The sequence below is a fragment of the Moschus berezovskii genome, chromosome 2 (genome assembly GCF_049115385.1).
Source record: "Moschus berezovskii isolate FMDL1 chromosome 2, NW_MosBer_1.0, whole genome shotgun sequence".
In the NCBI taxonomy this organism is placed as follows: domain Eukaryota; kingdom Metazoa; phylum Chordata; class Mammalia; order Artiodactyla; family Moschidae; genus Moschus; species Moschus berezovskii.
In genome coordinates, this window is record NC_142461.1 from 118,256,248 (window position 1) to 118,274,298 (window position 18,051).

Below are 18,051 nucleotides of genomic sequence, written 5' to 3' on the forward strand. Positions count from 1 at the left end.
AAGTGATGTCTCTGCGCCTTAACAGGCTATCTAGGTTTATCACAGCTTTTCTTCCAAGGAGCAAGCACTTTTAATTTCATGGCTGAAGTCACCATCCACAGTGATTTTGGAGCTCAAGACAATAAAATTTGTTACTACTTCCTCTTTCTCCCCTTCTATTTGCCATGAAGTGATGGGACCAGAAGCCACAATCTTAACTTTTTTTAATGTTGAGTTTCAAGCCACCTTTTTTACTCTCCTTTTTCATCCTCATCAAGACAGTCTTTAGTTCTTCTTAAACTTCTGCCATTAGAGTGGTAACATCTGCATATCTGATGCTGCTGTTATTTCTCCTGGCAATCTCGATTCCAGCTTCTGATTTATCCAGCCCAGCATTTCACATGATGTACTCTGCATATAAGTTAAATAAGGAGGGTAACAATATACAGCCTTGTCATACTCCTTTCCCAATTCTGAACCAGTCAGTTCTGTCACTTCTTGACCTGCATACAGGTTTCTCAGGAGGCAGGTAAGGTGGTCTGGTACTCCTATCTCTTTAAGAATTCCACAGTTTTTTGTGATCCACACAAAGGCTTTAGCAGAGTCAATGAAGCAGAAACAGATATTTTTCTAGAATTCCTTTGCTTTCTCTATGATCCAAAGGATGCTGCCAATTTGATCGCTGGTTCGTCTGCCTTTTCTAAGTCCAACTTGTACAACTGCAAGTTCTCAGTTCACATACTGCTGAAGTCTAGCCTGAGGGATTTTGAGCATTATCTTGCTAGCATGTGAAATAAGAGCAACTGTATGGTAGTTTGAACATTCTCTGGCACTGTCCTTCTTGGGACTGGAATGAAAACGGACCTTTTCCAGTCCTGTGGCCACTGCTGAGTTTTCCAAATTTGCTGGCATGTTGAATCCAGCACTTTAATAGCATCGGCTTTTAGGATTTTAAATAGCTCAGCTGGGACGTTAGAATAAATTACATTAAATTGATTTTGCATATGATTAAATATCATTAAATAAGTTTCCATATAACATGATACTCCTGTCAACTATCATTTTTATATTTCAAAAATAATTATGTTGGAAAAGTATATGTAAATTCAAGTCAAACACCAAGTTCAATTCACTTAGTAAAACTACTAAATATCAACCTCTCTCTTGGTCCTCGTCTTTCCAACCCAGCTGAAGGATGCATTTAACTGGCCCCACAATAGATGCCCATGTAATTAGAACTGCTGATAGACAATGGAAGAAATCAAATAAGAAATATTCTCTTCCCCACCCCCACCTTTTATCTAGGGTTATTTTTCTTTTTTCATTGTTAAATTTCTTTTATAGCCAACCCTCTTGATTCCCCTCTCTCTTAGTCTTATTATGTCAAAGAAATCTGAGAACTGACATGATGTTTGGTCCTTTTTTGGCCCCAATAACAAGTCTAGATACTCACCTTTTTACCCCTCTGCCTCATTTAGTGCTCCAAAATGATTCATTTACTAACTTCTCAGCTTCCAACTGACATGGACTCTCAGAATCTCGTAAGTCCATCTAACTACTTTTTCCTGTCAATCATTATTTACTAGCAAAAATATTCATAATTTAACTGCACCATTAAATTGCTATTTAAAAGCATAGTGTTCCTTGGAGAGTCATTACTTACAGCATATAAACATTAATTATTCAGTCCTTAATTTATTAGCTTTATACAAATTAACTTAAATAAAAGTTAACTTACTATCTTTTTCTTCTGGGATTTTAAATCATCCAATGCTTCATCTAGAAAACAAGATTTAAAACAAAACTAAATCAGATACTAAGATGCTTAAGATAAAAGAAAAAAATCATGTCAAATGATACATATTAAGCAACTGCAAGAAAATGTTCTCATTTTAGGATTGCTCACTGATGTGTACAGACAGAAGTTATCTCATCTTTACCCACATATATTTTATAGGTTTGCCTATATTATATACTACAAGCTTAGCTGGGAAAAAATGGACTTTACATGGAATAAAACTCTTTTCCCAATTGTAAAAAAATATATTTTTAAAAATATTTTCAGAAACATTGCTTTTTATAATTTCTCCTTCCTTTCAACATCCCACCCATGTTAATTTACAAAATTAAAACTGATTCTCTTTTTATACATTGGTAATAAAAATGTTCTCTTTATTTATAAGAAAAGAACATTTTATTAAGCTATTTGATCTTCAAGAAAATGAGCACTAAAAAGAAAACCTTTGAAAACCTACAGAATTACACCTGAGGAGGGACTTGGAAAGGAAGATGATACTAATTACTTTTCAAAATTAAACTTTTCCAAGATTTGCGGGCTTAGTTAGGTTGCACTGGTAGAACATAAACAATCATTTCAAAGGATATAATTTACGAACATCAGTATCTGCTTTACAAATTTATTTTAGGTTTCTAGTTTTTCTCTAGAAATACTGAACTAGCATAAATAGGAATACTATCCCAGTGAGAAAGAAGAGACTTAAAACTTGATTTAAACATTTTACCACCATAGGTAAAATAGATAGCCAATGGGAATTTGCTATATGGCTCAGGAAATTCAAACAGGGGTTCTGTATCAACCTAAAGGGGTGGGATGGGGAGGGAGATGGGAGGGAAGTTCAAAAGGGAGGGGATATATGTATAGCTATGGCTGATTCAGGTTGAGGTTTGACAGAAAACAAAATTCTGTAAAGCAATTATCCTTAAATTAAAAAATAAATTAATTTTAAAAATTTTACCAAATAGAATGTAAATCATTGTTCTTAATTTTTCATTAAATTTACTTACAAAATTATCTCTTCATTGAAGTTTTGGAGTAGCAAACATCTAAATATCAATTCAAATAATATTATTTACATAAAAATTCAAAGAAATATAAACTTCTGAAAAGATGATTTTACTATATTTTTTCCAAAATGTATTAAGTAGTCTTTGATGTTATAGCTGACTTATTACTGAAAGAAGAAAAAAACTGCTGACATCTTTAAAGAGAACAGTCATCTTTACTTAGATAAGACCAAGCCAAATATTCAGCCTCTAATGCAGAGATCAGCAAACTTTTTCTATAAAGGGCCAGACAGCAAATGGCTTTATGGGCCAAAAGACAAGATTAAGTTGGTAATTTTAAAGCAAAAGAGTAAATGAATTTCCACAAAACCTTTAATGACAAAATTCAAATATAATAATAATTGTGGTCAACTGTTTGTAACATAGGTCTACCAAAGAAAAGAAAAATTTTAGGAGGTAGGTGGGGGATAACATTTCACTTAATTGAGATTCAAACTTAGTATCCCCTACCACCAAAACTGACTGCAAAAGTCAATCTGTTAGTTTATCTGTAATGAGATTTCACACATTTTATTTTTGAAAACTTTTTCACACAGATAGGTGCTGCTAAATATTTAAATCAATTGATAACCACATGATTTTTATTGAGCATATTTACTGTGTGAAAGGCATTTATAAAATTCTTTAGATCCTTCTCTTGATATTTGTCTTTACTATGTCACTGCAAATTAATAACTTTCAGTTAAATGGATTGTGAAATATGGAAATTTCCTTTGTACTTGCATGAGGTGTGAAAAACACTGCTGGAACTGCAGTTTGAGCTCATATAATGTATCTGCTACAAATCTGTGTGGGAATGGAGATTATCTTAACTTCATAGCACTTTTTAAAAAATTACTTTTTGTCATTAAATTGTTATTTGCTTTCTAAATCACTTTTATAGCACTATAGGTTTCACATATGAGCATTGTTTCACCTTGTGATCTTAGGCTGAGTTCATTAAGAACCATTATCAAGTCTGCAAGACCTAATTTCCAAAGCCCACTTCATTCACAGTGATTGAAGGCAGTTTGCCTCAGAAACATTTTGATCCTGGCTGAGCTCAAAATATCAAAATAGAACTTTACTACTATTACTAATCCATCCAACTGCTTCTATTTCTTTTATTATTTGACTGTGTCAGGTCTTAGTTGTGGCATGCAGGATCTTCATTGCATGATGCAGGATCTTTTTTTGCGGCACACAGTTGTGCCTTGAAGGCTTAGCAGTTGCAGTGCATGGGCTTAATTGTTCCATGGCAAATGGGATATTGGTTTCCCAACTAGGGATTGAACCTGTACCCCTTGTGTTACAAGGCAGATTCTTAACCACTGGGCTACCAGGGAAGTCCCCCCCACTTCTGTTTCTGATAAAAGATCACATAACTGATGATTAAGTCTGTGAGCACATATGAAGTTCCCCATTGACTATACGAGTTCAATAACCCATGACAGGTTCAAATATGCTCTGCAAGTATTGATATCTGCTGTTGAGTAGCACAGTGAATGGAGAAGGCAATGGCACCCCACTCCAGTACTCTTGCCTGGAAAATCCCATGGATGGTGGAGCCTGGTAGGCTGCAGTCCATAGGATCGTTAAGAGTCGGAAACAACTGAGTGACTTCCCTTTCACTTTTCACTTTCATGCATTGGAGAAGGAAATGGCAAACCACTCCAGTGTTCTTGCCTGGAGAATCCCAGGGACGGGGGAGCCTGGTGGGCTTCCATCTATGGGGTTGCACAGAGTCAGACACAACTGAAGCAACTTAGCAATAGCAGCAGCAACACAGTGAATAACCACAGAATTTAAACACCTCACAGTTTCATGAGCTTTGTAAATTAATCCACTAAGCCTTTTTTTGCTTCACACATACTTTACCACCAACAGCTGTAAATGAATCTCAGCAGAGTCCACTTCAGGTTGTATTAAATTAGTGCTTTTTCAACTTCTTTAAAAATATTCTCTCCCAGCATGTTCTACACAGACTGTTTACAGAGGCTAATTCTTTAGTCACTTCAAGTTCAGTACTGACGCCTCAAGTAAACTACAAATGAGCTGTATCAGTAACATCTGTCAACTCATCAAGAACTAATGACAGGGAATTCCCTAGCAGTCCAGTGGTTAGGACTCAGCACTTTCACTGCAATGGTCCAGGTTCAATCTCTGATCAGGGAACTGATCCCACAAGCCAAACAGTGTGGCCAAAAAAAAAAAAGAGCCAACTAACAATCACTTGAAATCATATGTCTTTTGTTTTTAAATGAACTTTGTTGCTTCCAATGTTCTTAACTTTTCAACCAATTGTTCTTGCTAAAAAGGCTACTAGCCAAGCAAGTATTTTCCCTAAATACATTTTTTCATCTGCTGCAATTACATAAATTAACTCACAACTGGTAAACAGCTATCTTTACTTCAGAAATAAGCCACTCAGAAACTTACTTTGACGTTCCATTTTCACTTTCTATTTTTATGAAGAAATTCTGCTATATCCCATTTTAAATGTTCTAATTTTTCTAACATTGCTTTTCTTTGTTGGGAATATCATGATGAATACTTAGAATGGTAGTCAATATATATGTGTATTCTTTTAGTATAATTATACCGTCAATGCCGGAGAAGGCAATGGCAAGCCACTCCAGTACTCTTGCCTAGAAAATCCCATGGATGGAGGAGCCTGGTAGGCTGCAGTCTGTGGGGTCGCTAAGGGTCGGACACGACTGAGCGACTTCACTTTCACTTTTCACTTTCACACATTGGAGAAGGAAATGGCAACCCACTCCAGTGTTCTTGCCTGGAGAATCCCAGGGACGGGGGAGCCTGGTGGGCTTCCATCTATGGGGTCACACAGAGTCGGACACAACTGAAGTGACGCAGCAGCAGCAGCAGCATACCGTCAATGCATAAAAAGCACAGTGCTTTGTGTTTTGGTAATAATACCTTCCACACCACTGTGAGACTGAAAGGAATAGATGCAACTAATAGAATAAATCAAAAGATGTTTAACTATATTTAACTCCCAATAACATAAATTTTCTATAAAGATAACCAGTATAATTTCTCTTCACCTAAAGAAATGACTTATTTTGTGTATTGAGTAAAAAAAATTCTAAATGGACAAGACAGAAATAACACAATTGAAAAATAGAACCAGTTTGATCATTCATAAACTTTCTTATGCTTTAAAGTGAACAACTTCTCAATATTTACCACACTATCATTTCAGTATACCATTTCATAACCTGTCATTCAATTACAAACCAATGCACCATATAAGATGGGTTCTTTAATGTATTTATAAAAACTTCAAAATTAAACTTACTATTTCTTTCTGTTCTCTTGGAAAAGAAGAAAATAAGCACTGTTCTTATGCTCCAGATGCTATACAAGAAGCAAAAATCAGAAACAAAAACCATAATTAGGATACATGAATTAGACGCCACATTAAATGAAAACAAATACACATTTCTAATTACAGTCAGAGACAATGTTTCCCTTTGTATTTTGAAAATAAAAAAGCACTCCTTTCAGAAGCCATCAGAAATCTACCTGTGTTTTCAAAGGAGGAATTCTCAATCTAAAATTCATGGACCTCCTGACGGTCCTTCCAAACTGTGAAATTGCCTTTGTGCACCTAAGTGCATTTCTCTGGAGAGACCATTGCCCTTATCATTCTCAAACGGATCTATGAATCCTCCAAAAGATTAAGAACAAATTCTAAAACTCCTTCTTACCAGGTAAGCATGAACTCTAAAACTTTATCTATTTCTATACATTAGGAAAAACACATTTTATAAATCCAGAGCATTATACAAATATAAGTTGATACTCCTTCCCTGTTATTGAATATTAGAGGGAACTTTACCAAACAAGATAAGCTATCTTGAGAAAAAACAAAATATTACAATGAAATAAATAATTGACAAGTATATTTAGCTAAACATCTCCTTTCATAAATTTTGTGAGTAATTCTTTAGGCTTTACATTAGTAAGACATCAAATGATATTAAGAGAATTAAAAGAAAATCGAAGAATGATCCTAATCACAAACTTCTCCAGGTCATCTCTTAAATTCAGTGTAAATAAACCAAAATTCCTTTCTCCATAGAACATATAAGAATAAGTATACAAACATTATCCATCATTTTACATTGTATCTAAATGTAAATTAAAATAATAAGCATAAAACAAGTTCTTCACTCTGAAATATATCGTTGCTATTCTTAGGAATCAGCCTACAAGGTCATCACCAGTGAACTCTTTCTCCTGGTATTCACAACTCTGAACTTCGTGTAGCCCTCTCTCACCAGTGTTGGTCTGTGTGACCAATACTACATGACAGAAGTGATAGTATGTCACTTCAAGATTAGGTTACAAAAATACACAGTTTCCATCTCAGGCCTCCTCTTCAGCTTACTATCTTTCTCTCTCTTGGATTACTCACTCTGAGAGAAGCCAGCTGCTATGACATGAAGACCTTCAGGGAACTCTACAGAAAAGCCCATTTCATAAGAACAGAGGTCTCTGGCAAACAGCCAGGAAGGAACTGAGGCCTGCCAACAACTACATGTGTGAGCTTAGAAGTAAATTCTCCAGCCTTAGTTAAGCCTTGAGATGATTGTAGCCCCAGCCAATAGCTTAGCTGCAATTTATATATGAAAAAAGACCCTGGGCCAGAACCATGCAGCTAACAAGCTGCTCCCACATTCTGCCCCTCAAGAACTGAAAGAGAGAATAAACATTTGTTAAGCTACAAAATTCTGGGGCAATTTGTTGCATAGCAACAGATAACTTGTACATGCTTTTTGTATTATGACAATTTATTTTTATGATATGAAACCACCAAAATAACCAGCAGCAGATTCCTACATAGTACTTGGACAACTACCCTAGTACTAAAAAAAAAAAGACACTGGCCTTCTTTATCAAGGGAAGGGAGATGGAAAAAAAAAGGTTAAACATACAACTCACAACCCTCAAAGATTCTACAAAAGTAGAAAAGTCCCATAATATTTCCCCACTGCAAACCCACTGAAACAGTGGCAAACTGAGAGATGATTTGGGGGTGAAAAAAAAAAAAAGTACAGGGGAAGAAAACAGAACACAGGAGAAGGAACTGCAGAGATAAAGACTAAAACTGTAGGAAATCTATTAATTTTCTTAAATGGTAGATATTTGTTAAAGTATATGTAATTTTCAAAGTGTAAAAGTTATAAGGATGAAAATACAGTCCCTTACTTCACAATAAAACTTACTAATACCCCTTTGTGGACAACAAATTCTTTTGGTTTTTATCAGAACTACTGGTGGAGAAAAGCAGCTGTCAAACAATACACATTTCTAAGTGTCAAGTCTTCAAGACTTAAAAAGACAGACTATAATAGAGTTAGCTATTTTTTAAGAAGTTAAATGAAATTCTTTTAAATAGATGATTCTTTAAAATAAAATTTAGGAAAAGAACTAAAGTACTTCAGAAATATGTGTTCTAGTTATCCCAACAAAGATGTTGCTCTCCCAATAATTAAACATAACTTATGACAATACAATAACATGTTTGTCAAGATATTTAGGATACTTCTACTGACTCCTACTTTGAGAATAGTGGCATAGTCTCCATTTCCCCCTTCTCTTCTTGGAAATCATCCAAACAGAAGGGAAACAAAAACACAAATTCATTTTCTGATAAAATTAAGATAAGCTAAAACTCATCACTCAAAATATGTGAAAGAGTTCCCCAAAACAATAGAGATCATGCTGGGGCTCAAAAGAATAAAAGCAGAGAAGGAAAACTGCTATCTCACTAAAAGACAGGAAGATAAACTTCTCAAAGTGTAAAGGTTAGAACTCATGTTTATTACAGTGAGAACAAGATACACATGCTACAGGCAGAAATTCCCAAGCTTGGTTCCAACAATGAAACAGAAAAATCAGGGCTTAAAGAGAAATCACTCATAAATGCCCTATTTACAAAGAATATTCTGTTTCTATGGTAGCAGGGCAGAGTTTTATATTATGAAAAATTTCATACACAGTTGCCTAACCTTATTAGCTAGAGACAAAAGCTGAACAAATGAACATACTAAACCTTGGATCATAAGGAAAATTATAGATAGCCTGAAATGTAGGAAGACTTGCCTCTATACTCACATAAACCTCTTAAAAATAACTGGACAAAAGTAAAGGAAACATACCACATACCTATAGATTTTGTTTGTAAATTATAAAAACCAAAATAGAAAATGTTTCAAAACTTAGACCAACATCTTTCATTTAAATGAATGTAAATGAGCTAAGCTCACCAGGGCAAAAGAAAAAGACTTTCAGACTAGATCATAAAATAAAAACCAACCCTATAATGTAAACTGACTCCTAAAACTAAGTTTTTTGAAGGTTGAAAATAAAACAATGGACAAAAAATATAGTAGGCAAATACACACAAAATGAGGTTTGATAATATGACACAAAATTAAATTCAAGACTACCCTCCCCCAACCAAACAAAGCTTTAAACTAGAAAAAGGTCATTTTATAGCATTAAAAAGGATGACGTTTCTTTCCAACAAATACAGGTGAAGCAATGGGCATTCACAGGCAAAGAAAGAAAGTGACAGACAGGATCTCAATCGAACCTCACATCTTATATTTAAAAACAGGCTCAAAATGGATTATGAACTTAAATGTAAAATGTTAGAAGGAAAAAAGCACAGCAAATAAAGAAGAAAATCTTTAAGACCGACAGCTACAGGAGAGTTTTTTTTTTTTAACTATTTTGCATTGAGGTATAGCCAGTCAGTGTTGCAATACATTCAAGTGAACTGCGAAGGGACTCCACCATACACATACACATATCCACTCTCCCCCAAATGCACCCTTCCCATCCAGGCCGCCATGTAACATTGAGCAGAGTTCCATGTGCTATACAGTAGGTCCTTATTGGTTATCCATTTTTAATACAGCAATGTGTACATGTCCATCCCAAACTCCCTAGGTATCCCTTCCCCCATCCTTCCCCCTGTCAAATATTGCTCATTCCCTAAGTCTGTGAGTCTGTTACAGAGGGATTCTTGATAACAAAAACACAATCCATAAAAGGAAAATTGTAAATAATAAATTTGGCTCTGTGAAAAACCCTTTATAAGGATGAAAAGACAAACTACAGACTGGGAAAAAATATTTACAAATCATATATCCAACAAAAAACTTCTATCTAAAATACATAAAGAACTTTTAAAACTCAACAGCAAAAAGACTAATAATTCAATTAGAAAATCAGATAGCAGACATGAATAGATATTTCACTGAGAAGATGATACAAATAGAAAATAAACACATGAAAAGATGTTCAACATCACAGCCATCAGGGAAATGTAAGTTAAAACCACAGTGATCTATCAATACACACCTATCAGAATGATCGAATTAGAAAATAATGATAATACCAAATGCTGGCAAGGATGCAGAGAAACTAGATCACTTAAACATAATAGTGGAAGTGTAAAAAGGTACCTCTACTCTGAAAAAAAAAAAAAACCTGTTGACTCAGAAGGAAAAGAATCTGCCTGCAGTGCAGGAGACCCAGATTCAGTCCCTGGGTTGGGAAGATCCCCTGGAGAAGGGAATGGCAATTCACTTCAGTATCCTTGCCTGAAGAATTCCATGGACAGAGGAACCTGGAGGGCTACAGTCCATGGGGTCACAAAGAGTTGGACACAACTGAGTGACTGAATACACACACACACACACACTGGAAAAAAGTTCAGCAATTTCTTATAAAAGTAAAAATGTATTTACATGTGCCTCTGACATTACACTCAGGTATATACACCAGAGAAATGAAAACTTACATTCAGACAAAAACCTGTGCACATATATTCATGGAAGCCTCATTTGTGAGAGCCAAAAACTGGAAAACATCCAAATGTCCTTCAAAAAGAATATGACTAACAAACTGTGCTACATTAATGCCATGAAATACTACTCAGCAATAAAAAAGAATTATTGTTACACTTAACATTTTGAATGGATCACAAGAATATAACATTTTGGATGGATCTCAAGAATATGCTGAATTTAAAAAGCCAATTCCAAAAGGTTACATAGTATGTGATCCCATTTTATAATATTCTTGAAATAAAATTATAGAGATGGAAAACAGATTGGGGTGTCAGGGGTTAGGAATGGGGCAGGTGGAAGAGAGCTGGTATGACTACAAAGGGGAAGCAAAAAGGAACTCTGCACAATTTTGGATCTAAATTGTGATGTAGTTATATGAAGCTACACATATGATAAAACTAAACAAATATAAAATACATACACACAAGTAAGTGTAATGCAGAACTAGTGAAATCTGAATAGGCTCTATGAATTGAACCAATAACTATATCCTGCTGTGTTATTTAACTATAGTCATGCAAGATGTAACCACTGAGGAAGGCTAGGTGAAGGAGAGACAGGACCTGCTTGTGTATCTGTTTTTTCCAATTTTGTATGAATCTGTGATCATTTCAAAGTAAAAAGTATTTTTTAAAGGATGTGCTTTCAGTTTAGGAACATCTACTCATCAAATAGAAAAGCATCAACACTCATAAAGGAAAACTAAAGGAAATATAGGGAGAAGTAAAAGTATATTGTTACTAGGATACAGAAGACCTATATAACATAGCAAGGTCATTTTCACTGATAATATCAAACTCTGTGTACGTGGGGAAAAAAAACTATCTTCATGTATTCATGAAACACAACAAGTAACCAAACAGCATGCCACCAAAAAGTCTCAATAAGATCAAAGAAAGAGAAATATTATTAAACAACATTCTCTGAAAGAAATTCATTAAAACTAGAAATAGGGTCTCATTTCAAAATGGTGGAGTAGAAGTATGTGTGCTCATCTCCGCCTGCGAAAGCACCAAAACAGCAACTAACTGTGAACCACCACCAACAGGAGGACACTGGAACTCGCCAAAACAGATACCCCACGCCCAAAGACAAAGAAGCCACAGCAAGACAGTAGGAGTGGCACAATCAATAAAATCAAATCCCACACCCACTGGGTGGGTGACCCACAAACTGGAGAATAATAATACCAAAGAAGTTTACCCACTGTTGTGAAGGTTCTGAACCCCATGTCAGGCATCACAGCCTGGGGATCTGACAAAGGGACTGGGAATCCCCAAGAAATCTGGCCTTGAAGGCCAGTGGGATTTGATTATAGGACTTCTATTGGACTGGGAGAAAGAGAGACTCCATTCTTGAAAAGCACAAACAAAATCCTGCATGTACCAAGACCCAGAGGAAAGGAGCAGTAATCCCACAGGGGACTGAACCAAAATTACCTGCTCATGTTGAAGGGTCTCCTGTGGAGGCCTGGGTCAGCAGAACCTCACCACAGGGACACTGGCAGCAGCAGGCCAGGAAGGTCCCCCTTGGCATAAACTCTCTAGACCCCAGGGCTGGGTTGCCTCAGGCCAAACAACTACCAGGGAGGGAGTGCAACCCCACTCATCAGCAGATAATTTGATTAAACTTTACTGAGCAAGGTCCTGCCCACCACAGCAAGACCCAGTTTTTCCCATTGCCAGTCCCTCCCATCAGAAGCCAACACAAGCCTCTTAGCCTCATCCATCAGAGGGCAGAAGGAAGCAGCACAGTTCCACAGCAGCTAAAACAAAAACCATATTATAGAAAGCTAACCATGATGAAAAAGCAGAAACTTATCTCCCAGATGAAAGGACAAGATAAAACCCCAGAAAAACATTTAAATGAGGTAGAGATAGGCAACCTTCCAGAAAAATAATTCAGAATAATGACAGTGAAAATGATCCAGGAGCTTGGAAAAACAATGGAGAAGATGCAATAAATGTTTACCAAAGACCTACAAGAACTAAAGAGCAAACAAACAGAGATGAATAATATATTGAAGAGAAGTGAAGTTGCTCAGTTGTGTCTGACTCTTTGCAACCCCATGGACTGCAGCCTGCCAGGCTCCTCCATCCATGGGATTTTCCAGGCAAGAATACTGGAGTGGGTTGCAAGGAATCAATAGCAGAATAACTGAAGCAGAAGAACAGATAAATAACCTGGAGGACAGAATGGTGGAAATTACTGTTGCAGAACAGAATATAGTAAAAAGAATGAAAAGAAATGAAGACAGCCTAAAAGATCTCTGAAAGTGAAAGTCGCTCAGCTGTGTCAGACTCTTTGTGACTCCATGGACTACAGTCCATGGAATTCTCTAGGCCAAAATACTGGAGTAGGTAGCCTTTGCCTTCTTCTAGAGGATTTTCCCAACCCAGGGATCGAACCCAGCTCTCCCACATTGCAGGCAGATTCTTTACCAGCCGAGCGATCAGTGAAGCCCTAGGGGACAACATTAAACACACCAACATTCACGTTATAGGGATCCCAGAAAGAGAAGAAAGAAAGGACCTGAGAAAATATTTGAAGAGATAATAGCTGAAAACTTCCCTAACAAGTGAAAGGAAATAGTCAACCAAGTCCAGGAAGTACAGAGAGTCCAGGCAGGATAAACCCAAGGAGGAACACATTAAGGCACTCAGTAATCAAACTGACAAAAATAAAATATTAAAAGCAACAAGGGGGAAACGACAAATAACATACAAGGGAACTCCCATCAGGCTATCAACTGATTTCTCAACAGAAACAAGCCAGAAGGGAATGGCACAACATATTTAACACAATGAAAGGGAAGAACCTACAACCAAGAATACTCTACCCAGCAAGAGTCTCCTTTAGATTTGATGGAGAAATCAAAAGCTTTCCAGACAAGCAAAAGTTATGAGAATTCAGCACCACCAAACCAGCTTTACAACAAATACTACAGGAACTTCTCTAGGCAGGAAACACAAGAGAAGGAAAAGACCTACAGAAAATAAATCCAAAACAATTAAGAAAATGGTAACAGGATCATACAGATCAATAATTATCTTAAATGTAAATGGATTAAATGTATCAACCAAATGACACAGACTGGCTGGGTAGATGAAAACATGTGCATGTATGCACTTTCACTTACATCACTCTGCTTGATCTTCCAAATTGTATGTAATTATTTCATACTGTTAGATTAATCATGTTCCCATTATGGCTTTGCAACTGTGACTATTTTTTTTTTTGTCTGACTACTGATTGTGAAAACTGATAAATATCTTTTATTATTGTGAAAAAAAAACTAGAAATAATAACTAAGCCAAAAAACCAAACATACAAACACACCCTGCCATCTAGAAATAACCCTTAAATTACAAAAACTTAAAAAAAAACAAAAAAAAAGCAATGATGTCTTAAAATAACCAAAGTAAATACACATCACTACATAATAAGTCCTGCGGGAAAAAACTAAAACAGTCAGAAAATACCATGGCTTCAAATATATGCACCATGTATTGTGTTAAGAAATAAAAATGAAAATAAATATATTAAAGCATCGATTTTGAGTTACAAGAATAAAGTAAACCTAAGCATGAAGAAATAATAAAAAGAAGTCATTTTTTTAAGCTAGTTCTTTGGAATAAAACAGTTAATAAAAACAATCCAATCAAAAAAGAATCACAAATATACAAAATGAGAAACAATAAGGAAGCAACAATCATAGCTACAAGGAAGATTTTAAAAATCAATTAGAGACAGTGATTACTACTATTACAACACTGCAAATATATTTTAAAACTGCAGAATGATTAACAAAAGTAACCTTGGAAGAGAGAGAAAGCCTAAAATATTAACTACTATTGAATTTTAAAAGTTGTTAAGAACTGCTGCTGCTGCTGCTGCTAAATCACTTTAGTCATGTCCAACTCTGTGCGACCCCATAGACAGCAGCCCACCAGGCTCTGCCATCCCTGGGATTCTCCAGGCAAGAACACTTGAGTGGGTTGCCATTTCCTTCTCCAATGCATGAAAGGGAAAAGTGAAAGTGAAGTCGCTCAGTCATGTGGACTCTTAGCGATCCCATGGACTGCAGCCTACCAGTCTCCTCCATCCATGAGATTTTCCAGGCAAGAGTACTGGAGTGGGTTGCCATTGCCTTCTCCGTGTTAAGAACTAGCCTCTATTAAAAAACACTAAGCCCAAAAGATTTCAAATGGAATACTACTAAACCTGTAAAGGACAGATAATGCCAGTACTATTTAAACTGTTACAGACCATTTAAAAAGAAAGAAAAGCTTTCTAATTTTTTACAAAATGACTGCAACTAAGAAAGTAGAAATATTCCTAGAAATCAAGATTTTAGCGTTTGAATTCAATATTTAATATAATCTATCATATCAAGAGGTGTAAGATGAAAAATTATCTGGCTATCTCCATAGATGATGAAATAACATTTAACAAAATTCAATAATCTTTCTTTAAAAAAGCTAAACAAAATACAGAAAGCTAGAAAATTCCTTAACAAAAAATATATGTCTCAAACCAAAAGTCAGAATAATGCCCAATGGGGAAATTAGAAGCATTCCCAAAGAACAAGTCAAGGATGACAACTATTTTATCTGTAAGTTAACACTGTCCTGCAAGTATTAGCCAACACAATTAGCAAAGGGGGGGGGGGAGGGGAATCTGAAAAGAGTCAAAAAATCTAAAAGGAGGTGGTAAAATCACTGCTGTTTATAAATAATAAGATTGCATACTTGTAAACTCTCAAAGAATCAACTAAAATATTTATTAGAAACTGTTCACCTGAAACTATCACAATACTGTTAGTCGGCTACACCCTAATACAAAATAAAAAGGCCAAAAAGTAAAACTTTAAAAAGAAACAATAAGAAAATTATTATGGTTGAATACAAAATTAGTATAGAAAATCAGTTAAGTTCATATATACAATCAGTTCTAAGACAGTAATACTAAGACATACTAAAAACCTTAAACTCATAGTCATTAAATTATTTCTGTTGTTCCTTTCTGAATGAACCTGATGTTATTTGAAAAGTAAGTCAGCATGATTTTCTGTTGATTATGAGTGACTTGCACTGTAAATTTATAAAGGTGCTCTAACATGAAAAATTGGAGTTTCAATAAAACAGAATTACACCTTAGATTCAGTAAACATTTTAAATCCTTCACGTTAAGTGTTTTTACTGTATTAAAAATGATAAAAGTTAAAATGCAGCACAATCTAAAACTCAAACAATATAAACCTTCCTCATATTTACTGAAGGATTAACATTCCATAAATTTGTGATGATTTTTCAGCAATCATCATATACAAAGGAGTTTTTACTTATTTGGTCCTTTTTGCCAAATTTAAGAGCTTTCTTTCTAACAACTGCACAAAACCCATCCAATTTATTGAAATGTTTTAAGATGAGACTTAGCAATATATAAAGCTAAAAGTGAAAAAATACAGGTCTTAGTATTTATAACTATGTTGACTATTTTGTCAGTTTATCTAATCATCAAAGGCTTTAGCAAGAATTATTTTCACAATCAGACAAACAAAAATAATTTATTTCAGTATAATGAACAAGCTTTATTTTATTTAGGAAAATAGTTTTTTTATAAAACAATGTTGAGTAGAATTACTTTTTTAATTAATTAATTGGAGACTAATTACAATTTTGTGGTGGGTTTTGCCATACATTGACATGAATCAGCCACGGGTGTACATGTGTCCCCCAGTCCCGAACCCCCTCTCCCCGCTCCCTCCCCATCCCATCCCTCTGGGTTGTCCAGTGAACAGTTCTGAGTGCCCTGTTTCATGCATAGAACTTGAACTGGTCATCTACTCCACATATGGTAATATACATGTTTCAGTGCTATTCTCTCACGTCATCCCACACTCGCCTTCTCCCACAGGGTCCAAAAGTCTGTTCTTTATATCTGTGTCTCTTTTGTTGTCTCATATATAGGGTCATTGTTACCATCTTTCTAAATTCCATATATATACAAGCTTTATCTTTTTAATTTTATTTTATAATGGAAAGGGAGATATAACTCAATATCATTTTCCCCCATGAGTTGAAATGTTATCTTTATCATGTATAAAAACCATATGCAATAAAAATGCCTTTGGAGATTTATTTCTGGATTCTTGTGTCTCTTCCTTTGGTCTGTGTCTCATTTAGACCAAACTTTTACTTAATGAAATTTTATAATGCATCTGAAGCCTGGTAGACCACTGCTCTTCTTCTAGATTTTTCAAGACATTCTTATGTGCTTATTCATCCATTAAAAATTATGGACTAAGTGTACCAAGATTTTTAAAGTATCATTAGTATTTTTATTGTGATTACACAGTCTTAGATTAATTTACAGAGAACCAATCTCATTACAATACTGAATCTCCCTATCTAAGAATAGGATTTGTCTCTTAATTATGTCTCAATACATAGTTCTTTAAATACAAAATTATATTAAGTGAATATCTATGTTTTAATAGCTATCAATATTATAAAAGGGATACTTGCAAAATTATTTTCTTACCTACAAAACTAAGTAGTCTCCTTGAGTAAATATCAAGAGATGTTCAGATACCTCCTTCTTTACAACTATAGTTGATGAGAGATATTTTATTATATTGACTATGCCACAGCCTTTGACTGTATGGATCATAACAAACTGTAGAAAATTCTTAAAGAGATGGGAATACCGGACCACCTGACCTGCCCTCTGAGAAATCTGTATGCAGGTCAAGAAGCAATAGTTAGAACTGGATATGGAATAGACTGGTTCCAAATCGGGAAAGGAGTACGTCGATGCTATATATGGTCATCCTGCTTATTTAACTTATATGCAGAGTACATCATGAGAAATGTTGGACTGGATGAAGTGCAAACTGGAATCAAGATTGCCAGAGGAAGTAACAATAACCTCAGATATGCAGATGACACAACCCTTATGGCAGAAAGCAAAGAAGAATTAAAGAGCCTCTTGATGAAAGTGAAACAGAAGAGTGAAAAAGTTGGCTTAAAATGCAACATTCAGAAAACTAAGATCATGGCATCTGGTCCCATCACTTCATGGCAAACAGATGGGGAAACGATGGAAACACTGACAGACTTTATTTCTGGGGGCTCCAAAATCACTGCAGATGGTGACTACAGCCATGAAATTAAAATATGCTTGCTACTTGGAAGAAAAGCTATGGCCAACCTAGACAGCATATTAAAAAGCAGAGATATTACTTTACCAACAAAGGTCCATCTAGTTAAAGCTATAGTTTTTCCAGTAGTCATATATGGATGTAAGAGTTGGACTATAAAGAAAGCTGAATGCC

The 18,051-nt window shown here is 35.3% G+C and overlaps 1 protein-coding gene across 3 annotated transcripts in view; it reads right to left on the reverse strand.

Moving 5' to 3' along the window:
* Positions 1 to 18,051, reverse strand: part of LNPK (lunapark, ER junction formation factor) — a 97,960-nt gene that overhangs the window by 66,452 nt on the left and 13,457 nt on the right. For all 3 annotated transcript variants that reach the window (XM_088830233.1, XM_055397005.2, XM_088830236.1), the window contains 2 exons: positions 6,143 to 6,201; positions 1,718 to 1,758 (listed from right to left, as the gene is read on the reverse strand). In XM_088830233.1, the coding sequence (XP_088686359.1) occupies positions 1,718 to 1,758; positions 6,143 to 6,201 (100 nt within the window). The remainder of the gene's footprint in view (positions 1 to 1,717; positions 1,759 to 6,142; positions 6,202 to 18,051) is intronic.